Raw genomic sequence first — 24,744 nt, 5'->3', positions numbered from 1 at the left:
AAGCAAAATCATCAAGGCTGAAGGGGAGAATTCAGAGGATTATGTGACTAATACTCACTTGTCAGTGATTTGTACATGGATCTGGCCATTTACTATTCAACAAATGCCTAAGCCATGTAAGAGACCTCAAGAAAACAGAAGTGATTCTGCTATAGGAAACCACTTTTTAAAAGAAAAAGAAGCAAACAGAGGTGCTTTACAGGAAAACTTTTTCTTTTCTTTTCCTTTTTTTTTTTTTTTTTTTTTTTTTGAGATGGAATCTCACTCTATCACCCAGGCTGGAATGCACTGGCACGGTCTCAGCCCACTGCAGCCTCTGCCTCCCAGGTTTAAGCGATTCTCTTGCCTCAGCCTCCCAAGTAACTGGGACTACAGGCAGGCGCCACCTGTAGGTAAATTTTTTGTTTTTTAGTAGAGATGGGGTTTTGCCATGTTGGCCAAGCTGGTCTCGAACTCCTGACCTCAGGTGATCCATCTGGCTCAGCCCCCAATAATTCCAGTGAGCCACTGTGCCTTGGCCTAGGAAAACTTTTATCATCCTAAAATCTTCTTATATCATCACTCAAGCAAAAGAAAGCTCTAGAACTGCCTGAGAGAACATACTGCAATGAAGCAGATCATGTATCTGTGCTGCCCAATACAGTTGCCACCAGCTTTATAAAATAACTGAGCACTTAAGATGTGCCCAAGGAGACTGAAGAAATAAATTTTTAATTTGATTTAATGTTGATTAAATTTAAACAACCACAATTGGCTAAGAGACTCCATTGCATCACATGGCTCTAGAGTCACAGAAAACTGCCTGTGGAAAAAGTCTTGAGACATTTCTCACCAAGTCTAGGATGAGACTGGTTCCTCAAGTAAAAACAGATTAGGAAACATATCACCAAAGCAGTTATGAGCAAGAAAAAAAAAGCTAGAGGTATCATACTTCCTGATTTCAAAATACATTACAAAGCTACACTAATCAAAACAGTATGGTACTCGTATGAAAACAGCCATATGGCCAAACAGAAGGGAGAGCCCAGAAATAAAACCATACATACATGGTTGACAAGGTTGCCAAGAATATACAATGGAGGAAAGATATGTCTTCAACAAATGGTGCTGGGAAAACTGGCTATACATATGCAAAAGAATAACATTGGACCTTTATCTCATGCCATACACAAAAATCAAGTTAAAATGGATTAAAGACTTAACCATAAGACCTGAAACCGTAAAATTCCTGAGAGAAAACGTAAGGGAAAATCTTGACATTGCCCTTGGCAATAATTTCTTCGATATGACACCAAAAGCATAGGCAAAAAAAAAGCAATAATAACCAAATAAGATTATGTTAAACTAAAAAGCTTCTGCATAGCAAACGATATAATCAGCAAAATGAAAAGGCAACCTATAAAGTGGGAGAAAATATTTGTGAATCATATACCTGATAAAGGATTAATATCCAACATATATAAGGAACTCCTTCAATTCAGTAGCCAAAAAGCTAATAGCCTGATTTTAAAATGGGCAAAAGACCTAAATAGACACTTCTCCAAAGAAGACATACAAATGGCCAGTAAGTATATGAAAAGATGCTCAACATCACTAATCATCAGAGAATTACAAATCAAAACCACAAAGAGATTTCAGCCCTTTGCCACTGTTAAGATGTTAGGATGGCTATTATCAAAAAACAAAAGATAACAAGTGTTAGATGCCAAGAAAATGGATCTCTTGTATATGGTTCATGGGAATGTAAATTGGTGCAACCACTATGGGAAAGATTATGGAAGTTCCTCAAAAAAATTAAAAATAGAACTATCATGTGATCCAGCATATGGTACAAGCATACAGTATAGAACTACCATATGATCCCATTTCTAGATATGTAACCAAAGAATTTAAAATTGGGATCTTGAAAAGACATCTGCATTCCCATGTGCATTGCAGCATTATTCACAATAGCAAAAAACATAGGAGCAGCCTAATGTCCACTGATGGATGAATGAAGAAAAATGGGGTACATATAAACTGTATGTATATATACATACAGTAGCATATTACTCAGCCTTAACAAAGAAACAAATCCTACCATTTCTTACAACAGAGATGAACCTAGAGGACACTATGCTAAGTGAAATAAGCCAGACACAGAAGGACAAATACTACATGATCCCACTTAAATGAGGAATCTTAAAATAGTCAAACTCATAGAAGCAGAGAGTAGAATGGTGGTGCGGGAGGTATTGGACCAAGGGTATAAAGTTTCAGTAATGCAAGATGAATAAGTCCTAGAGATCTACTACACAGCATGGCTTCTGCAGTTAACAATACTGTATTCTATACTTAAAAATTTGCTAGGCAGGTAGATCTTATGTGTCCTTATAACAAAATAATAATAACAATAATAAAGATGGCAGAAGAGAACTTTTGAAGATGATGGATAGGTTTGTGACATTAATTGTGGTGATGGTTTTATCGATGTATACTTATTTCTAAACTTATCACATTGTTTACATTAAATATATATGGAATTTTGCTCACCAATACGTCAATAAAGTAGTTTCTTTTTAAAAAAGTTGAGGGAAACTTCATTGGAATATACCACTGTATTACACATAAAGTACTTCTAGTACATATTCCATACTCCGCAGTGTCCCTACCAGTGGTCAGTAGTACCATCTCCATTTTCTGACCAAGGAAACTGAGGCCCAGTAAGAAGATTATTTGACTTGCCCAGAGCCTTGTGGTTTTTAAGGGGCAGAGTCAGAGGTCTGACACCAAAGCTCCTACTCTTCCCACCAAGGCAGGCCATCTATAGCACCTTCCACTCTTAAGGGGTCTGCCATTTCCACTCTCTCTGAACAGACATAAAACAAACAAGTGTATTGTGTCTGTATGTGTCGTTATGTGAGTGTGTAGACTCTGAGGAACAGGTAAGTCTTGGAATCCCTTGAGTGTTTAGTGTGAACCTAGTATGTTTAACTAGCTAGTATCAGGTCAGTACCCTTTAGCCAGCCAGCCTCGTTTTCCATTTGGTCCAGCAAAATGGAATGCCAAGAATAGTGATGGGGCTAACAGGATGTATGAATGCATACTTGTTGAATAACTTATTAGGTAGAAGTAGCAGGTCAAATAAACCTTTCCCCCTCAGATGCACTCAGCAACAATTCAGTGTTGTGGCTCTCCTGCTCCTCAGAGAGCTCTTATTACCCCCAGCAGTGGAGACACTCAGAAACCCTAAGACCACAAGTCCTTGTGTTGAAAGAGGCTAGAAGTGCGAAAAAGAGGAAAAATAAGCAATGGAGTACCTCATTAACAGTATGGAGATTTGAAAGTATAGGCTTTGGAAAACGACTCTCTGGAGCTCCTGGGCCACTCAGCTTCTCCTCTAACTTCCTGTCTGCCCCCAACAGTGGGGGAGGTCAACTGAAGGGCTGGCTGGGCAATAGAGCTAGCAAACGCTGAAATCCACATGAAGCTATGGTGGAGAATGGGACCCTTCCAAAAGGAAACCACAGCTGGTTGTGGAATGCAAGATGCGGAAGGACTGATACCTGCCTTCTATGCTGTTGCTATTGCAATTTCTGCAGCATTATAAGGAAGGTTTCTGATGGAGTGAGTTTTGCATCTTTTAAGAAAGTGTTCCTATATCTGGATATGTACTTGATGAGGTTAATAGAGTAATTCCTTGGTGTGTCTCTTTAACCCACAGGAAGGTTAACAGAGGCTTTCATCGTTGGTCCTGTAAGCCTACCCTGAAAAGAACTTTCTGGAAAGAGTCCCTTCTCCCTTAAAGGCCTTATAGAATCTTGAGGTTTTGAGGTTGATGTATTTCCACATCCAAATAACCCCAAAATAGTTCATCGTATTGAAATTCTTGGTGTCCTGGAAAGCATTCTATGGAAAACCTGCCTGGTCAGTCAAGCCCACACATGAGTCTATGCAGGCATCTCCTCCAACCTGTCAAGCCCCAGGAACCTCCTCTAACCTCTCAAGCCCCAGGATCTGAGGACCGATTTTTAGCACAATCTCACACAACAAAACTATTGGGCACCTAAAAATAGAAATAAGGGAATGAATGTTTTGACTGTGACAAAAAAATGGTTTAGTAACTTTTTATAAACGCATTGTTTCTTCTCATTGTCTCAGGGTACTGTCTCAGGGTTATGCCAAAATTAATTTTAAAACTATCCTGCTTAAATGTGTCCTTGGACAATAATCATCAGTAAGTCCTAACTTCACCCCCTTTCTGGTAGCGGTCTAACGTTCCTTTACAGAGTTTTACTTCCATCGATAAGTTACTTTAAATAAAAAGTTAAAACAAAAACTAGAAGCCACAATTCTGCATATGTCAGTCGTCGAAGTCTTGTACAGGAGTCAGTCCTTGCAGCGCATCGTTCTCAGAAGTTTCCCGCGAGAGGAAAGCTCCACTTTATGAATTACTGGAACGGTTTCCCTGGGAATGCCCAGCCCCGGGCTTCCCTGCTGAGTTCATAGTCACAGCTCCCAGGGCTCTGTCCCAGGAACGGGAAGCCGTGCAAAAAGCGCGTACACCGCCATCCACTGGCCCCGAGCAGGTAGTACCAGGAGCGGGGCGCCCGCCACAGAAGCTGGGGAACTGGGTCCCAGTAAGATCTGACAAGACACCACCTCCCTTCCGCCCGCACAGCCTGCCCTTTCTGCCTGCAGCTATCGTCACTGGTCGGTCCCGGATTCGGAGCAGCTGGTACCCGCGGTAGCAAGCAGATTCCAGGGCCCTAATGACACCGAAGGAGAGGGGCAGCCGCAAATTAGACCCTCTTCCTGGGGACTCAGGCCGGTAGGGACTGTCCGTGGTGCTCTTCCCTTTCTTTCTCCTCCTGAACGAGAGCCAACGCTGCCCCTTCCCAGGACTGGATCGGAGCCAGCCAAATCCTACAGCGCAGAGCCTGCGCCCCCAGCGGCCAGCGCTCCTGTGCCTAGGCAGGTTCATGCCGGAGAAAGTTTGCACGCAGGGACCTACGAGTTCCCAGCACTCTGCAAGAGGGCCAGTTCTGGGATGCCAGCGCTTAGGAAGGGCGAGTGATTCCCAGGCACCAACTGGGGGCCGGGAAACTCAGCGCGAATCCGGGCTGTGGAGGGACCGAGACCCAGGCGTGCGCAGCTGGGGAAGGGGGCTTACGTCTGGCGCAGGCAAGGCTGCTGCACAGTCCTTCCAGCCACTGGGCGCCCGCGACGCCGGCGCAGAGAGGAAGCTGTAGACCCCCGAGGGGCTGGCTCCGACAGCTCCGTCTGCAGTCTCCCCTGCCGCCAGTGCGCAGCCAAATCCACTAGACGCGTGGAGGGCACCGTGCGGAGGAAGGACTCCGCAGGAAAGGTGGCATCGCCCCCGGCTTTGGGACCGGGGTCTTTGGATCCAGCCTACTCGAACACGGAAGGAAACCCTGCCCATGACCCTAGGAGGGTCTCGGATGCCGGGCGACCCGGGTGGAGGTCGGGACCAGGGCCGTGCGCCTGAGAACTGGGTGCAGGACGCTGAACGCAGGACTGTCAGAGCGGGAGCTCACCTACGGCCGGTGAAGGAGGTGGCATTGGGCAGAGGAGAGGACGGGGGTGGGAGGGGCTGACCCTGAATTCACCGGGACTAAGAGGCCATAAGACCTGGCTGCAGTAGGACAGCGAATCATGGATCTTACCGGCTTTGGGGACCCGGCTCTGCGGTAGCGCTCTTCCGGAGCGAGGGAAGGATACTGTTTCATGGAGAACAAGTCTCGCTTATTCTTCTGTCCAGTTTTATCTTGGTCGCTTTTCTCTCCTCTACGTGTCCCCCCGGGAGGCACTACGGATGCCTTTCTCCAAGCTCAAGAGAGACAAACTGAACTTTTAAGGGCCAGGGGCCCCGTATTTTGTCTGCTCTACAGATCCCACCCGCGGACCACACCCTCCCTTCACTCGCGTCTCTGGGTCCCACCCATAATAACCCGTAATGACAGATCTTCCGTGTCCCCACCTCTTTGCATTCAAAGAAGTTATTATTCAGGGGCATATGGAAAGCCAGTTTCTGCTGGTCTCCCCCAAAAACTTACACTAAACGAGGGCAGCAGAAAAGGACAGGACGATTAAGTTTAAGTTGCGTAAGAGTGGTTGGGAGCAAAAGAAATACTTTTCTCCAAATTTTCCATATCACATCGAGAGCATTTTCTTTTAACCAGAGTGAAGCCAATCAAAATTAACTGCAGGCACTGGCCATTAAAGAACAAGTTTATCTCAAAAAAAAGTTTAACGTTTGGAGGGCATTATTTGCATCAGGCACATGAAAACTTGCTTTCTGTTAGGTATGCTGAAGAAACTGCTTTTGCCAGACTGCCTGAGTCTTTGCTGAGGCTGCAGGGACAAGGGAGAACCCCACCCTGACTGCTTCCAAAAACCTAGTTCCTGATTTCCTGCGGAGGGCACCTACAGGTTGAACCTAAAAGGCGAAAAAGTTCCTGTCTGTCATTCAAAAACAGCTACCTTTTCTAAGACAGCGTCAAGGAGGGCACCGGAGGCACTCATCACAGTAATTGTAAAGTCCAAGGCAATTGTCAAGTGTGGCAAAGAAAGACACTCCACTGGGTTTTTCTTAGAAATGATTGTTCATCCAATTTCAATCAAGATCTTAATGGAAATTTTGAAAATTACTCATGAGGTTATTGAATAAATCCATCCCCATTATCTAAAGTCATGTAAAGACAACAAAATATGGGCCAAGCACTTGTTCTTGAAAATTATTGCTGAGAAAATACACATTTATAAAATGGGGGGAATCAATATTTTGTTTCTGAAGTGAGATCAAATGTAGAAGATATTGCATATGTATAGTAAAATGACTGAAACACTGATTCCATGTTATTCTAACATCAGATTTGTAAACCAGTATCTGACAAATTTAACATAATTCACAATAATTCAGCTCATACTATGTGGCAGGTGTCATACTAAGCACTTTACATGTATTCTTTTAGTTCCACCAACTACTCTGAGGAAGAAGCTATTATTTTATTTTAGAGATAAGAAAGCAGAATCAGGGAGTTGAAGTAACCAGCCTACACAAGCTAGAAAGTAGCTGAGCTGGGACTCCCCGGAGGCAGTGACTTCTGGATTGTGTTCTTACCAAGATACTACCTCATCACACACAATCATCGCAGCGCCAGTCTGGGAATCAAGAACCTAAGAGATGCATCTGACAACTCCACCGTGAGCAAATCACATAGTCTTTCTGGGTCACAGTTAACTCAACCTATAACGTGAGGGTTCGATTCAATTGCTAAGGTTTCTACAGGTATTCTGAGGCCAAGTACAAGTTTCTATTTCATCTCCTTTCTCTTCCACTTTCTGCCCTCTGGTGGAGGTACTACAGGGACTATGAAATTAAAGTAGCTAAGTCAGTGGATTTGAGATAGACAGGGTCATTCAACCTCCCTCACTTTTTCACTTTTCCACTTTTAGTTCCTCTGAGAACTAAAGCTAATTGCATTAATGGTGTAAAATAAACATTTGTTAAACTTCCTTTTAGCAAGAAAACCCACAGTTCCAGTTACCAACAGCACCAGAATTAATATATGAGGTATTCTTTGCATGAAGGTAATGATGTTTTTTATATTCTTTGTAATAAACTTTTAAATGTCAAGAATCATAAACTATTAGAAGTCTCAAAACATATTCAAACTGATTAGAATATGCAGTGTGCTCAGCTCACAGTAATCTTTAACGACCTATTTGAATTATTCTTTAAAAAAAACTAGCTACATTTACATTTCAGCTTCAAGTGACAACCATCATCTAGTTTCTTAAAATAATTTTACAAAAAGAAACATTTCTAGCCTACTGAAACTTTTATTGTCTAGCACTTCAAGCATACATCCAACTAGTTAGATCATTTAAAAGAAAACACACACAAATCTTGAAGAGATTTATGGAAAAATTAAAGGTATTGAATATACCTCAGGAAACGGTAATTTTACAGAGCAAACTTCAGTCACATATCACATTACAGATCAAATTAGTACTTAGTACTACAACTGAAGACAATTTAAGAACAAGAAAGAGATCTTGGAGAAGCAAGCAGCATCTGAGGATAACAGGCAAAGCAGTAGCTAAAACAGATATGCTACCCCATGGATCATCTATTTAGCTATTCATTCAACTAATATTTATTTTGGGTTTGCTGGGTGCCAGATGAACAACCTAGACAGAGTTCCTGCCCTCACCAAGACTTTCAGTCTTGTGGAATATATTAAACAAATACACAAACATGTAAACTATGAAAAAAATACTTGCAAATAATGTCAGAATAGCTTTGGGGAGTTAGAATGTAATATTTTCAGCTGAGATATAAAGATGCAAAGCCTGCAAAATAAAAAAAAAAATAAAAACAGCAAGAAACAGGTAAACTGGAAATTTACCTGTTGCCAAGAGGGGAGAGTTTATTTAGTCGAAAGGGGGAATACAACATACCCATATGTACTATAATACACTCTAACCCACTGATATTTTCAGTATCTGATAAAAGCAATTTGTGTAAATGTTCTGTTTGCTGTACATAGTATTTCTGGGACATCAATCCCCTACTCTAATATACCATAGTAGTCTTGGGAAGGAGGTAATATCTGACCCCGTAAGAAATTTCAAAGGAATTTCATTTGTAGTACTCTCACACACCTAGTGCTACAGAGGGGTCTCAGACTGCAATTTCACTGCCTAAATATGCCGCTACCTTTGGTCAGCATCCCATCCAGTCCTCCCAGGGATGGAACACCCTCAATGACAGTAACCATATGCGCAAAAACTGAGATGCCTCACTTCACAACAGAATTTTTTCTGATTTGTGAATCAATTTGAGATGTCTTAAAAGTTACGAGGTAAAGTCACATATCTATATTATTGTGGCTAAGCTGTTCTATGTGCCAAGCACTTCAGAAAGTGACATATAATTTTCTAGGTCTTTCATTCTTGAAACAAATCTAGTTTCCTTTGTCATAAAATGAGAAGTGTAATAGGCTCACCTGATATGGCTGTTATGAGGATTACACATAGCAAGTGCTTTAAAATAGTTGTAGACATGTAATAGGTAAAACTTATTGGGCACTTACTGTTATTTCTTATTGTCACCAGTTTACGGAAGAAACTGAGGCTTACAAACTTAAACAGCTTGCCTAAGATCTCACAAGTAGAAAGTGGTAGAAGCAGAATTGGAGCCTAAAAAATTTGGGACCACAAACCAATCCTTACCTTCTGTAGCAATTATTAAGAGAAGACCATGATGAAAATGTCCAAGGAGTTTACATCTTAGAATACACTCTGAATTTTCATTCACCCAATAAATATTTACTGAGCACTGTGGTAGGTTAGTGCCCCTCAACTATTCCCTGCCAAATTAATGTCTACCCAGAACCTCAGAATGTCACCTTCCTTCTGTGGAAATAAGGGCTTTACAGATATAATTTGTTATATCTTGGTTTGGGATTTCTGGCCACCTAAACTGTGAGAGAATAAATTTCTGTTGTTTTAAGTCACTCATGTACAGTATTAGTTACAGCAGCCCTAGGAAACGAATACTAGCATCTACTATGTGGCCAGGCATGCTTCTCTACTCTGAGGTTATAGTAATAAATGAAACTGCACTCCTGCCCTCATGAAGTTTACATTCCAGGGAAGGAGGTAGATAATAAACAGACACTTAATATGAGGACAGGTACTAGTTAGTGCTATGAGGAAAAAGTATTGTGAGTAGAGGATGACCAGATGAAAGTGACTGGGGGGGGCTTTGGAAATATTAGGTGATATATTAAGAGAATACATATATGGGATACAGGGGTGTTAACTCAAATGAATCTGGACTGTGGAGTTTCAAACTGCATATAATCCTTCACAGCATGACTTAAATTACTAATTGGAAACTTACCAAGAACAGAAGCTTAGTAAGCAATAGACCTGAGCTTATTCAGTATGCCAAGATTCTAAAATATATAAAAAATGGCTTCGCAGGTGGATACCTGGTCTTGCTTGTCTCTTTAAGTCGCTGGAGATCAGAGGGCCTCTCAGTTCCTCCCACCACTCCCAAATTCTCGCATCTCTTCTAGGAGGTAGTAGCTAGTACTTTGCTTCTTCTTCACCCTGGAAGCTCCCCAGCCTGCCTCATAAGCCTTGGGTCTTAGAGTGGTCTAAACACTGCCACTCTTTAATAAAGACAGCAACTTCCACAGACCCAAGAAGAGACAGAGCTATCTCATGTCAACTCTAGCTCTACAGCTTAGACATCTGCTTCAGTTCCCAACATCCAAGGACAGGCAGACATTAACAGCTAGAGTCACCTGGGTCCTCAGAGGTTCTTTTTACAGCCTTCCCTTTACTGTCCTGTACCTGGTCCTATACCAAAATTTATATAGGTATATAGGACAACAATTTTGTCCTATAGCAAAAATTTTGGCTACTGCTGCACCTTTAGTGTTCTTGGTTTAACACCCAACTAATCCTTTGTTCTTCTGGAGATCAGCATACAGCATCTCCCACTGTTTTAATAATCTTGATTATAAAAGGATGGATGAGGTCCAAGCATCCTAAAAAGTCACCCTTGGCGGTGGGCTAGATCCCCCACATGGGTGGCCCTTCTTTCCTACGGCTCTCTTGGCCTGGCTTAATCTTCACCTGTTTGCTTATGTGGAAGAACCCGCAACACAGACCATATGCACAGTGAGGACAGAGTCTTCTATTAAGTTCATCACTGTGCCAGGTATCTAGGCAAAGAAAAAAAGTATTTCTCAAAGAAAAATGGAACACTTTAAAATAAATCTCTTCAGATTTTGTCTTAAATAGCATATCTATTTCCAAATAAAGTCTGTTTCTGGTATTACTCATGAGCATTTAAAATAACATGAAGAGCCAAAAAATTCTTATATGTCATCTCTCTCTAAACACTAGCACAGAGATTAATCTGTATTTAAAATTTTTAACCTTCATAGCCATTAAGTTCAAGCGTCATAATTTCTTTATAGAAGGCAAATGTTTTCACTGCTTTGCCTCAGTAAAATTTCTTTGACAATTTCAGTAGCAATTATACTTATTTGAGATTGTTTTCATTTAATTTAGATGTGAAATTGACTGAAAAACCAACACTGTTTGTCAATTCCTAAAGGTGTTTAAACTGAAAAACTAAGATTTCAACATACATATTCCACAAATTTCAAATAGGAAGCTAATACACTTTGTTAATGTCACAAGTAAGTAGGAAAACAAGACCATCATATTCACAATCTTAGGCCATTGTTAGTGGCTATTTGGTAAATTTTTCCATTCCTTCTCTAATTTGCTCAGATTGAAGCTAAAAGGACAATATGCATTGCTTTATTTCCCTCAGAACAAATCAGTATAACTACTTAGATAAAACTTAACTTGTCCCTGCACCATTATAGTCTTTTCTCCATATTGTAGCCAGCGGTCCCTAAAAAAAAAAAACAACAAAAAAAGGCTCTTCCTTGTTTAACGCTTTCCAGTGCTGTCCACTGCAACTGAAATGCAACCTAAATTTCTAACCCTGGTCTATCAAGCATGACATAAACTGGCCTAGACATATCCTCCTCTCAATTTAAATTTCATTAGGCTCCAGCCACACCAGCCCTTCTTTCTGCTCCTCAGGTGTGCCAAGTACTTCCCAACCTGGGGACTCTGTACTTAATGCTTTCTCTCGTATAGATTTTTCACAGATCTTCAAATGGAGGTCATTCAGGTCACGGCTCAAATGTCCCCATCTCAGAGGGATTTTACCATTCTAAGTTAGCCAGTGTCCTTGTACCCCCTACTTCCACCACATTCTATACCACTCCTCTTATTTTCTTGAATACCACTTACCACACATTAAATCATGTTCATTTTTTATGTCTATTACCTGCCTGTGCTTGTCTGTGCCTTAGCAATATAGGAGGAAAGATCACCATTATCTCCAGAACATAGAAAGTTCCTGACATATAGAAAACACATCTGTTGATTGAATAAGTGAAGGAATAGTTGTGTGACTTTGGGTAAATTAATTATGTTCTGAGCTAGCCAAAAAGATGAAAAAACAACAAACAACCTCATATACCATTCATTCAGTCTCCTTCCTCTGCTCTTAAATTCTTTTCTCCAAATTAGGGGAAAAAAAAAAAAATTAGCAAGTACAGAAGCCCCACAAACAACAGATATGAACTAGGTCTCATGTTCACTTAATAGGCCAAGATTCTGGCATAGATGGAAATGACTTTCCATGTAGACACCCGGTTGTTCCCTTAACACTCAACTTTTAGTTAGTGCAGGTAATAACTTGAGTGTAGTGTATCTGATTTAGAGCTTCTGAAATGCCAGCCCTGTAATTCTACCACTGGGAAAGGTTAACAATTCTAAAATCAAAACACCTATGAAGAAAGGAATGACTGTCCTTTAATTCTGGACACCAGCTAATACTTAGGGCCAGGTGTGGAGGCTCACGCCTGTAATCCCAGCACTTTGGGAGGATGAAGTGGGCAGATCACTTGAGGCTAGGAGTTCGAGACCAGCCTGGCCAACGTGGCAAAACCCCATCTCTACTAAAAATACAAAAAAAAAAAAAAATTAGCTGGGTTTGGTGGCACATGCCTATAATCCTCATTACTTGGGAGGCTGAGGCACAAGAATCACTTGAACCCAGAAGGTGGAGGTTGCAGTGAACTGAGATCATGCCACTGCACTCCAGCCTGTGCAACAGAGTGAGAAAAAAAAAAAAAAAAAGAATATGACACTAAATTTTGAATTAGATCCAGCAAAATTTTTAAATCCTACTTCCTACTTCTGCTTAAAACACATTTCTAACACTTTTAGATACTTTTAGGTATACATCAATGAATGTCTTTCACATGAAGTATTAGAATTTTATATATTGACACTAATGCCTAACTTCAAAGTATAGGCTCCTGAATATTTTAGCTAATAATAAGTATTCTAGATTACAAATTTGGTATGAAAAATTTTAATGTAAACATTAATCATATAAATTAAATAGTAAAATTATTTGAAAGGAATTATAATTCAAACAGATTTGACTTACTGATATTTCTCCATTTGTTTTCATAAGAACTGATTATTTTCAGCTGAAATCTATTTAAGATTGTGGTAAAGATAAATGACATTAAAGTACATAAAGCTCATAAGCCCTGTTATCAGCACATATTCTTTATAAATACTCATTTTCCTTTTACTCTTATTTTTAAAAGACACATACAAGTTTTACGAAACATGCCAACTTCAGTGAAAAGCTTCTTACATAAGAAATAGCCACATGTGAGGAATCTAGCTTGGTATTTGTTGAAAATAACTATATACTCTGAAGAACAAGCCACATAACATTTATTGACAAAAATTCTTCACTAATAAACCAACATCTGAAATCTAATTGTATACCTTCATGTAACAATTTAAGAGGCCTGTTAGAGAATCACTTTTTAAAAAAAGTACAAAGTTAACAGGATCAAGAAAAGTACTCTATAATAAGTAACCAAAACATTAAGAAATATTTCTCTTACTACACATATGGCTCAGTTTCATCTGAACTATTTTTTAAAGTGTTGGTTTGAAATGTTAAATGAAAAAACTAAGTTAGTATAAGGAAGCCCAATGAAAAAACATGTTACTCTGCCTCTAAGCCTTATAAAATATTTTACAATTTCAGTCATGCTTTCACTTTAAACAGTGTTATACTGCCCTTTCTAGTATACTAATTAAGATAAAGTTTAACATTCTGTCCTTCTAACAACAGCTGAAAGAGAATACAGAGATGAAGGTAAATATATATCATGTTCTATAATATACATTTTCTAATATTTCAAATTTAACAACTTATCTAAATCCAATCTGAGTTATATTAAAAGATAGAAACTTTTTTTAATTGACATCATGGGTGATGTACCATGCAAACACCACAACCACAGCTCCACACACTGAAAGGAGATAATATTTATGTTTTTGCCATAGTGATAGCTCCACTGCCACTTCATCTCTTTTCCTGTTCTTCTTCCGACGACCCTTCAGTCTGTTTTCAAAAGCTTCTAGTTCAGCCTAAATAAAAATAGCATCATTTTAATAAATTCAATGCATATGTTGATTTGAAACTTTCCATTCACATAAAAATCAATTTGGGTAATGTTTTAATAGTAATGATACATAGTCAATATGTTGATTTGATTGTTTTAAAACACCACTCTCCACCACTGATTGTATTCAACAAATTCAGGGTTTATGTAAGCAGAAAGGAGACTGGGAGATAACAGAAGAGACTATTTCAAACTGTAGGGCTGACTATGACACTAAATATTAAAATGTCTGATTAGGCCGGGCACAGTGGCTCACGCCTGTAATCCCAGCACTTTGGGAGGCCGAGGCGCGAGGGTCACAAGGGTCAGGAGATCGAGACCATCCTGGCTAACACGGTGAAACCCCGTCTCTACTAAAAACACAAAAAATTAGCCGGGAATGGTAGCGGGTGCCTGTAGTCCCAGCTACTCGCGAGGCTGAGGCAGGAGAATGACATGAACCCGGGAGGCGGAGCTTGCAGTGAGCCAAGATCGCGCCACTGCACTCCAGCCTGGGCGACAGAGAGAGACTCCGTCTCAAACAAATAAAAATAAAAAATGAAATAAAATGTCTTATTAAATCAGGGTGCTCTAAAATATAGACACTGGTCTTATACACTGACACCATTATACTTCAATCCAATTATTATAGAACTGGCATTCTATAAAGCTTCTAGCAAGTGCTGTGATGCCTAGTGAGAATGAAGATACCTATAATTCTAGTTGTTTACAATGCATGCAATAAACATTAGTGGCTTTTAAGAAAGAAATTCAAGTGAGTAAAGAGAAAAAAGCTGCCAGAACTCGATTCTTCTCTATACATTTTTTAAAAATACATTTTTTTAAAATAGTAAAAATTCTTCAAAGGAAAAAATTATTCACGCTTTAAAATCAAAATAACTATTTTAGACATAAACATTTTAAACTAGTACTAAAAGAAGATAACTGAATTGCATTCAATATCAAATGTGGATTTTTATCCTACTGCTAAGTACTTATTAAACTTTTATACATAATAATGTAATGTAATATGCTATAGTGCATAATTAAGACAATAGTTAAAATATGTATATATTTAATAATATCCACATAAAACTTTGTAAATGGTTATTTAACAGGAGGAAATGTAAACTTTAGTTCACATATTCATTACTGTGGCCATAAACCACACTTGAAAAAGATCTAATAATAAACTTAGTTTAATACAAAGTGGCATTCTTCAATGAGCCACAATGTCAGACTACTCCCAAGTGGTTAGTTTCAGACATATAGAAAAATGTCAGAACATCTTAAAAGCAGGCAAACTTAAGGACTACAGACACAATAAAATAACTGAGGGTTAAGTGGTGACTCACAGTCACCAAGTATATATTATGTGCTGTATACAGTGATCCCTCAGTATCTGTAGGAAACTGGCTCTAGGATCCCCTTGGATATAAAAATCTGAGGATGATCAAGTCTCTATATAAATAGTGCAGGATTTGCAAATACCATACAAACATCTTCCTGTATACTTTAAATCACTCTAGATTTCATATTACATTCCTATAACAATGTAAATGCTACATAAATAGGTGTTACACTGTATTTTAAAATGTGTATTATTTTTTATTGTTGTATTTTTTTTTTTTACTTGTTTTGAAAAAAATTTTCGATCTGTGGTTGGTTGAATTCACAGATGCAGAACATACATATACTGAGGACTGATTATATTCTGCTTAAAGAGTCAGTAAACAGAGAATGTATTTAAGATTTTCATCCATGACAATTTATAAAAAGATAGCAAAGGGAATAAGGAGAAAACATACTAAACTATTCTTAATAACTTAATCTTCTAGGATTCCAGCCAACTTATGTTTTACTATATTAGCTCTGATAACTTATTTTGGGGATATCAGGCAAAGCAACTTTACAGAACCATAAAATCTCAAAGGTCATCTTGGCCAACCATTATTTACTACATGAATTGCTTCTAATGTTCCTAATTGTTCTAATTGTTCCTACAACTCATCAAAGTTTGAATTTCCTTATTCATGCAAATCATGCAAGTTTCAATCTCATCATTCATAAAGGCAGTAGTTTAGTATGCAATATAATCTGATAAGTATAAAGCATTTCAAGATACAAACTGACAAATAATAATAAAAAGTTATACATCACTATTAGAAAGTCAAGCCACTCATTGAAGTATATGATCAATAAAGTAAATACTTAAACAGGGAGTATCGGGAATGTACTTGTTATCTTGGTAACAACAAAAAACAGGTTATAATCCTGTATTTAAAGGTCTAATAGGGAAATATGGGAACGTATTATTAAAATAAATGTACTGATTAGTAGACGGCACTTATTTGTTACAGGTGGTCTGCAAGTCAGTAAAATAGAACTCAAATACTTTTAGATAAGTAAACTCAAGGTCTCCAGAAGATGCCTTACAATGGTGATGATTTGCTCACTCTCACTCCCCAGCCAAAGGAGGAATTAAAATTCTTCTGGCTGAAGTATGAATGATATTGGCAAGAAAGTAAATTGGAAATTAAAAAAAAAAAAAATTGGGGAATACATGAGATCTCATACCGTCTCAGAGTTTCAGTATACTTAAAGTGAACTTAGTAGATGGCTCATTTTTGTTTTACAAGAACTGTTATTTTTCAGTTCACAATAGAGACTAGCCCTTAGTTTGACCTTGGAACATACCCTGTGTTTGCACAAAATCTAGCAATGATGCTAAGAGACATAAATCTGGGTATTTTGTCTGGTTACCTGTTGTCTTCGTTTTTCTTCTTCAAAAGCAGCTTTGGCTTCTGCTTCTTTTATCTGTTTATACACATTCAAAAGTCAATTTACAATTTAGTCATCACATTTTATATGGAATTTTAACATCTATCCATCCAGGTTCTATTAACCCATATCAACTTTTAGGAACTTGAAATCATTTAAAGAAATGTAAATGCTATACTGAGACAAGATTTTACCAAGGCACTATCTAATAAACTGAAGGTGGTGATGGGTGGAATGTTATACTTTATATGAATATTTCAGCTTAACAAGTAATATCGATATTACAGAGTTAAAACATTGTAACAACAAATTTTAAAATTGCCTTTTTTCCTTTTTGCTATATTAAGAATCTAGAATTAATTATTAAATACTGTTGTTTCTCTAGAGTTAAATTTATCTCAAATGTGTTATCATGGAAGGGACTCCTTACTTTTAAACAAAATCAAGAGATCACTGATTGGGTCAATGGAGGGAAACAGTAACACTAGAGATAACCCAAGCAGCAAAGAATCTCAAAATCTTGTAGTGGGCATAGAAGACGAAAAGTCTTCATATACACTAGGCAATGAAAATCCCAATCTGCCATTCAAAATAGGCCTATAAAACTAGGATTTTATTATAAAGGCAAAAAAATGAGATTTCAAGTTGTTTTTAATAAGCACACAAATACACAAAATAAGAAGGGAAAGGCCACTAGCCTTTAAAATGATATTTAACGAGACATTACCTCAGATGCTTTCCGCTTCATTTCCTTGCACATTGTGTCACATTCTATTGAAACCTGATTTTCACGTACTTTGTTGCACTGCAATTCCTACAAACAACCCAATTTTCAAATTTTAAATGATTTTCCCCTCAAAGTCCTGTCTGCCATAAAAAAGCAAAATTTATCTAATAGCTTAAGGTTGTAAGTATTATTTGATGTGACTTAATATTTAATGATGATATGGTTGCAAGCATTAAATATCTGGTTCAAATAGTGATTATTCTCTTATTTTCTCTTAACTTAAAAAAGATAATACCATAAAAATTTTTTAAATCCACTTAATAATTACTACATGCCACTATCAGACTTAGCTCCAATGTTGTTTTTCTTCTTTACTTTTCTTTATTGTTTGTTATTCTTATAAAATGTCCAGGGAATACAAGGTTCTACAAAAGTGCTGTCCAACAGAGCTTCCTGGTATGTGTGTGGGATGGAAACGTTATAAATCTGCATTAGTCCACAGAGTAGCACTAGCCACATATGGCTACTGAGCACTTGAAATGTCGGTGGTGAAACTGAGGAACCAAATTTTTAATATTATTTTATGCTAATTCATTACAATTTGCATTTAAATATCCACATGTGACTAGTGGCTACCATCTCAGATAGTGCAGCTCTAGAGAGTTTTCTAGGGAGCTACAAATTTTTCTCTTGACTGTTAAACTTTTTTTCTTTTAAGTATAGATGAAAATTGTTCTAAAGCTTATGTTGGCACCTCACTACCTCCTTAATGAAAGAACACTGATCTACTGTTTTTGATGTGTTGACATCAAAACTATGACCAATTTCTGTACTATGACAGAATAAAACAATGACCTACTGAGTAGAAGAGTGGTCTTTATATTAGTCTTAGACTGCCTTTTGTAGTATGTTTATCTATCTTTTATTCATTCATTTATTGCTGCCAGTGTCACTTTTACTCTCAGTATATCTAATTTGTATCAGTTTCTCCTGTCTCACCAGAACCTCAGACTCTAGTTTTTTGTTCAAATCTACCACAGCTTAGACATGAGATTACCAAATCCTGAGTAAAGTGTGTTTAGTGAAAGCATTTTATAGCATGGAATTTTATTACTTGGATGGTTTTTTTTGTTTGCTTTTTTATCCCTTAGTTCTTCGTTTTTGGCTCAATTTAGTGATAAACAGTCTTTTCCTCCAAAGACAGTCCAGACAGAAGAAAATTAACATGAACAAACACTGGAGACAAAAATAAGTATCGTGTGTTTACAGACATTAAGTCCATCAACCTAGAAGAGGATTTTATTTTTTCTCATTCAGAAGATACTTACAGAGTGCCTATAACATGCTAAACACTATGACAGGGAAATGGAACACAATAAGAAATAAACAGTATAATAATCTGTTAAGTGCTAAATAAGTAACAATAGTAATGGCAGCTACTATTTATTAAACATAGCATTGTTTTAAATGCTATGTAAGTACTACCTCTTTTATTCCTTTCAATAACTCTCTATAAACTCTATTTTACAGATGAGGAAACAAGGTTACAGATACCTAGAATCACAAAGCTCTACGTTATGAATCCAGTACAAAGAAAGTCAAGAGGAAGGAACAGCTAAGCCTTCCCAAGGGAACCTGGGGAAGGAAAACCTTCTCAAATAAGGAAGTGCTTGCAATAAGTATTAGCAGGATTCTAGTCAGCAGAGAGGTAAAGGAAAAAAACATTGTATTTTACATAGAAAAAGAAATATATATATTGCCACAGCCTAAGCTAAGTGAGGGTACAATATATGTATTAGGGCACTTAAGTAACAGATTAACAGAGATGATTGCTAGATGATGAGACTGAACAAGCAGGCAAATGTCTTAGCACAGCCTCCCTGGTATGCCAAGTCTGCATATACCCACACATTTCTTATACAATGCACTTTTTCCATAAGTGATGAAGAGCCATTGAAGAATTTAGAACAGGGAAGTGGCGTGACTAGAGACAAGGAAATGGGTCACGAAGTTGTGGCCAAAGCCCAGGAAAGAGTTGTTCCAAAGTACTAACGGGTGGGTGGCATATGGCACTTGGACAAGACATGAGATTTCAGAGAAAATTTAAGAGACATCTCAGATTAAAAGTGGTTTGACCAAGTATTTATTTTCATGTACAGGTGGTCAATTTAAATTTCTGAAACTTAAAGATCCACTACCTAAAAGGCCAAGTGTATAAATTTAAATTCAGAAGTTCCCTATCCTAGGAAAACATATCAGAAACTATGAACAAAAATGAAAGGCAAAGGACCTATAAAAGATCCTCAATACATATCCATCACGTGGATGAATAAAAGTGAATTTCAAGACGTGAAAAAGACAAGCTTTAGGGAATGACAATACAAATAGGAAGGAAAAAAGGAGTTACGACTATAACTGAGATAGGGTAAATCAGAGGTCAAAAAAGTTGATTTCAAAGGAGTAAGCATTGCCAATAGGGAAGATTAAGGAAACAGAATTAAGAAAAAGACTATCAGGTTACTACATTTTCCTTCATAAGTTTTGTTGAGCAGTATATAGTTTGTTTCCATCAGGCTTTGTAATCATTAGTTTTTGCCCATTTACTCCTCTGTTACCATCATTTTATCTTAAAATTAGTTCTTTCCAAGTTTAAATGTTATTTTACTTTATAAGGCTATTCATATGAGGTCTTTTTAAGGCAGTATTTTCAAAGGACAATGCTGACGGTAAAAAGCATTTCATAAATAATAGCAACAAAGTTAGCCTTAAGCCATTTCTTAAGTGATGAAACATTCTATCCGTTACATTGTGTTACCTGTTCAAAGACCTCAAATCTAAAGCACATTGACCAAGAGGGCATTGAACTTGGTTCTAACATAAAAAATAATTTTCCTTTTACTATTAAATTGCAGAAAATTAAATCATCAAAGCTTATTTTTAAAGTAAGTGTTTACAGAACAAGTAGGCTCATTTTAATAATAAAAAGGTTCTATTAAGTAAAACCTTAAAATTAAAAGGCAAAAACAAAAAAAGCCAAACAACTACCAAAACATATAGACCAAAAAACAAAAACAAGAAAACCACACAAAAACAATTTATATAGAAAAGTATTTTCAATAACTTAAAATATTTACCTTTTTTATTCTTTTACAAGGACATCTAAGTTTTACCTTCTGGTTGCAATTAAAGGGACATTCACCGGGATGACACATCTCTTTGCATCTATGACCACAAGGAAGCTAAAATAAAATCAAAATAAAGCAATTACATACTTACATCTTGATCATACTCTACCTTCCCCTAAACCCCAACAGTTTTAAGAGAGTCCATCACACAAAGGGTCAATCAATCCTAGCTAATGGGCTAATTTGTAAACTATTTTTTCTTTTAGATTTACATTATTTTAAATATTTAATTATATATATATAATTTAATTAAATTTAATTAAATATTCTCCCCAGCTCCACTCCAACAGTATATCTTACAGCCACCCTTGTAGGTAGTTATAGCCTTGTAACTAAGTTCAGGTCAATGAAATGTAAGCAAGTACAGGTGATTCATGCTTCAAATCATTTCAAGAGTATACTTCATGTTCTTCTCTTCCCCATGTGCTGGAAATGATGAAAGCTGGAGCAATAATAGAAACCATGTGCCAAAGAGAGCAGAGTCGCCAGCTGACTTGGATTCATGGGTGAACACATGGAATACAATGACACACCTACCCTCCCTGCACTGCATTGTGGGAAAAAAACAAAAAAGAAAATGCCTTGTCCTTAGGTCATTGTATATTGTGTTATAACTGTTTAGCCTTTTATTCTACAACATTTACCCTTCTGACTACATAGTAAAGCATATCATTTAGGCAGCCAAAACAACTCAGTAATTGCCATGATGTCTATGCTCCGTGTCTTTAATTATTTACTGTCTTCCTATCCTAGTCAAGTGTTAAGATGAACGTTAATGGTCTGTCTATTCAAATCTTATCCACACTTTAAGACATGACTTAAATCACCATAATGGCCTGATATAATCTGTCTATATATAAATAAATAATAGTAGTTAAGTAAGGAATCTGTTTCTAAATTGTTGTAACATTGCTTGTGGTGTCTTGAAATTTTGCAAAAAAACAATTTTTTTTAGGTACTTCATATATTTCTATCTCTCCAACCAGAATGTATATAAAATACACTATTTGTTAGGGGTTAAATGTCAAAGTCAAACTATCAGCAACTGAGTCCCAGATTATCTGTTTACTAACTGCAGGATCTTAGGCAAGTCACCTGACTTCTCTGTGTTTCACATGTAAAATTTCACATGTAAAAGAGTATTAGTACTTTATAAAGCTAATACTTTATATATGTGTGAGGATTAAATGAGTTCAGTATATTTAGTTATTATAATAAAAGTTGTTATTATTATAAGTTCCTTGAGGGCAATGGTCTTACACAGTCATCAACTTACGGTGGTGCAACTTAAAACCATTTTCCAGTTTTACAATGGGTTTAATCAGGACATAAGCCCACTGTAAACCGAGGAACATCTGCATTTCTTTGTGCCTCTCATGTCATAATCCCTAACAAAGATACCTCCCAAATAGTAGAACCCTCAGTAAACATTTAAATTCTCTAATTACTGATCTCTATGATTCACCAGATTGATCTTTCAAACTACTGACTCCACGCACTTTAAGAAATTTAGAATCCTTTTCCTTTGTCTTTAGTCTCTTTCTAATGTGCGACTAGGTTTTTTTGTTCTTTAATTTTTAGCTGAGGCATTCATACTAAAACTAAATTCAGATCACTCACACTGTGCACTTCCACTAATCCTACTATAGGGCAGAGAACGGCTATTAATAGAATAAGTCCAGGTATTTCTGAATGATTTCAGTTTTGTTTTTCCCTATATCTAATACTGGACACTGAATACTACTTAACAAGCTCAATATTTATTCATTTTCAAATACTTACCTCACAGAGGTTGTTTCAAGCCTTTGTATTGCTTAATTTCATTCTTACCTTCATTCCTGCCAGTGCCTCTAGCCAGACTTCATAAACATTTGGCATTAGCTTACCACTTATTCTTACTATCAAAATACATCTCTATATCCTCTTTCCTGAATTACTCTCTAAGGTAATAACATTAGTTATCATCTCTTAAAAAGTAACTAACCCTTCCACTTCAAATTTATTACATTTTTATTGATACATAATATTTGTACGTATTTATAGGGCACATGTAATTTTTTTATTACACACATAGAATGTGTAATGATAAAGTCAGGGTATTCAAGGGTATTTATCATCTTGAGTATTGATCACTTCTATGTTTTGGGAACATTTCAAGTCCTCTCTTCTAGCTATTTGGAAATATATCTTAATCAACATCACTTTATCCCCTTCCCCTGATTCTTCTCGGCCTCTGATATCTATCATTTAAATCAATGATTGATTCTACAGGAGAAAGTGAAGAGGGAAGCTTATCAGATTCAATAATGGAAGACCTTTTGAAAATACATAGGATCATGGCTATATTATAGTGTCATCTTTCACTGTAAACAGTATTCTGGTGCGCTGGGGGCTGATGAAAGGTTAAAAAATCACTGGTCTTGATGTTGTATCTTTCTGCCTCCTAAAAGACCTCATACTCATCTTCACAATTTCATTGACATCTTCAAAGTCTGTCTTTTCTCTGGTTAGGTCTTCTGCCTTCAATAAATGGTATCTTTTTTTCTCTAAATCCTTCATGTGACCCTGCCACATACTGGTAAAAGTTGTAGAAGACATACATTGGGATGGCTGCCTGGTTCATCATAATTCCCCCAGTAGCCACAGCCATGGCTATGCTACCTATTCTAGTTCCCTGACTGTAGTTGCCTGTGCCAAAAGGAGCCCTTGGATCCATGGTGAGTCTATTAGGTTTTCTGTCTTGGGAATCTAAAAACTTAAAAGAGCGAGATAGTGGTTTAAGTAGTCATCTCACTGTAAAGTCCCCTTAGGCTAAAGAGATCCTGCCTTTCCCAAAGCTTGACTGTACAGCATTTCCTTCAGAATCTGTGAATTACTCCCCAGTGTCTTCCAAATGCTCCCCACAATGTCTTCTCTCTCCTTTTTTTCCCATAAGTAAGCTAAAATTGATTCTGCAATTTGCAACTAGGAAAACTGAAACTCATCTAGGTGTACACTGTGCTGGTATCCAACATACGTCCCACAGGCAAAAGTAATACCTCTAATCCTGAAAACGTATTCAAACTCACTAGTAATCGGAGAATGTAAATTAAAACCACAATGAGATGCAAAAAGACTGGCAAAAATAAAAAATGCTGACCACACGAAATGTTGGTAGGGATGTGAAAGAGCAAGAACTTTCATCAATGGAAAGTTGAAAAACTTTCTGATACTTTTCAGTAACTGGAAAAGTTACCGATTATAAACTGATACAACCATTTTGGAAATCAATTTGATATTATTAAAGTAGAAATTAAACATTCCCTATGACCAAGCAATTACACTATTGCATGCCTACAGAAATCTGTGCACATTATCTACCAGGTTGCAAAAGCAAGAATGTTCACAGCAGTATTTTTGATAACAACCCCAGTTGGAAATTATTCAAATGTCCACCCACAGTAAAACAAATAAATTATAGTGTACTTATACAATGGAATCAATGGACTACAGCTATATGCAATTAAAAATGACATACATATATAAGCAAGTCACAAAAGTGCATACTTTTAAACTTTTTTCTTTTTTTGAGTACAGGAGGACTGTTTATTTTAGGTACATGTCAGCTCAGTGGATTCGCATCCAAAAAGCTGAGCATTACACAGAGACAGAGAGGGGTTTTTGTAAGTGGACTTACAATAAATAAAACCAAAGCAGCTAATCATATGATAGGTCACATAATCTAGAGCATAGCATAACTTGTGGCCTTGCATAGCCGGTGGCCTTGTAGCTGAATTGAAAGAAAAACAAGAACTGGCTAAATACAGACATTTGTAAAATGTCTGTATTTACATTTTACATGCTTAAGAAGCCTGGGGAAACAGTAATAGTAAAATAATTTGTCTTTTTCTTTTCCTTCAACCTTGCTCTGGAAGGGGGCAGTATCTGGAGCCCACTCCTTTGGCCTTGGCTTCTCAAACAGCTT

At 37.3% G+C, this 24,744-nt stretch overlaps 2 protein-coding genes and 1 long non-coding RNA gene across 8 annotated transcripts in view; all 3 read right to left on the bottom strand.

The window, feature by feature from the left end:
* The window catches only part of CORIN (corin, serine peptidase), a 266,093-nt gene extending 260,199 nt beyond the window's left edge, over nt 1–5,894 (bottom strand). For 2 of the 4 annotated variants that reach the window (XM_011927327.1, XM_011927328.1), the window contains exon 1: nt 5,667–5,852. In XM_011927327.1, the coding sequence (XP_011782717.1) occupies nt 5,667–5,729 (63 nt within the window). In that variant the 5' untranslated portion in view covers nt 5,730–5,852. Of the gene's footprint in view, nt 1–5,152; nt 5,281–5,666 lie in introns of those variants that run through there. The other 2 variants (XM_011927324.1, XM_011927326.1) reach the window with 2 other exon arrangements.
* Nucleotides 5,895–7,829: 1,935 nt separating this feature from the next.
* Nucleotides 7,830–12,098, bottom strand: LOC105501397. Its single transcript, XR_001000187.1, has 2 exons — nt 10,428–12,098; nt 7,830–10,377 (listed from the first exon to the last, which is right to left on the bottom strand). It is a non-coding gene; the product is annotated as an uncharacterized LOC105501397 (long non-coding RNA).
* An 874-nt stretch (nt 12,099–12,972) lies between these two features.
* NFXL1 (nuclear transcription factor, X-box binding-like 1) overlaps nt 12,973–24,744 on the bottom strand; it is a 74,759-nt gene continuing 62,987 nt past the window's right edge. For all 3 annotated transcript variants that reach the window (XM_011927323.1, XM_011927321.1, XM_011927322.1), the window contains exons 20-23: nt 20,730–20,834; nt 17,596–17,682; nt 16,851–16,904; nt 12,973–14,073 (exon numbers count right to left, since the gene is read on the bottom strand). In XM_011927323.1, the coding sequence (XP_011782713.1) occupies nt 13,900–14,073; nt 16,851–16,904; nt 17,596–17,682; nt 20,730–20,834 (420 nt within the window). In that variant the 3' untranslated portion in view covers nt 12,973–13,899. The remainder of the gene's footprint in view (nt 14,074–16,850; nt 16,905–17,595; nt 17,683–20,729; nt 20,835–24,744) is intronic.

Source organism: Colobus angolensis, unplaced genomic scaffold, assembly GCF_000951035.1.
Source record: "Colobus angolensis palliatus isolate OR3802 unplaced genomic scaffold, Cang.pa_1.0 Scaffold71, whole genome shotgun sequence".
Taxonomy (NCBI): domain Eukaryota; kingdom Metazoa; phylum Chordata; class Mammalia; order Primates; family Cercopithecidae; genus Colobus; species Colobus angolensis.
The sequence above is the reverse complement of the archived record's forward strand: the minus strand, read 5'-3'. Positions and strand labels throughout refer to the sequence as shown.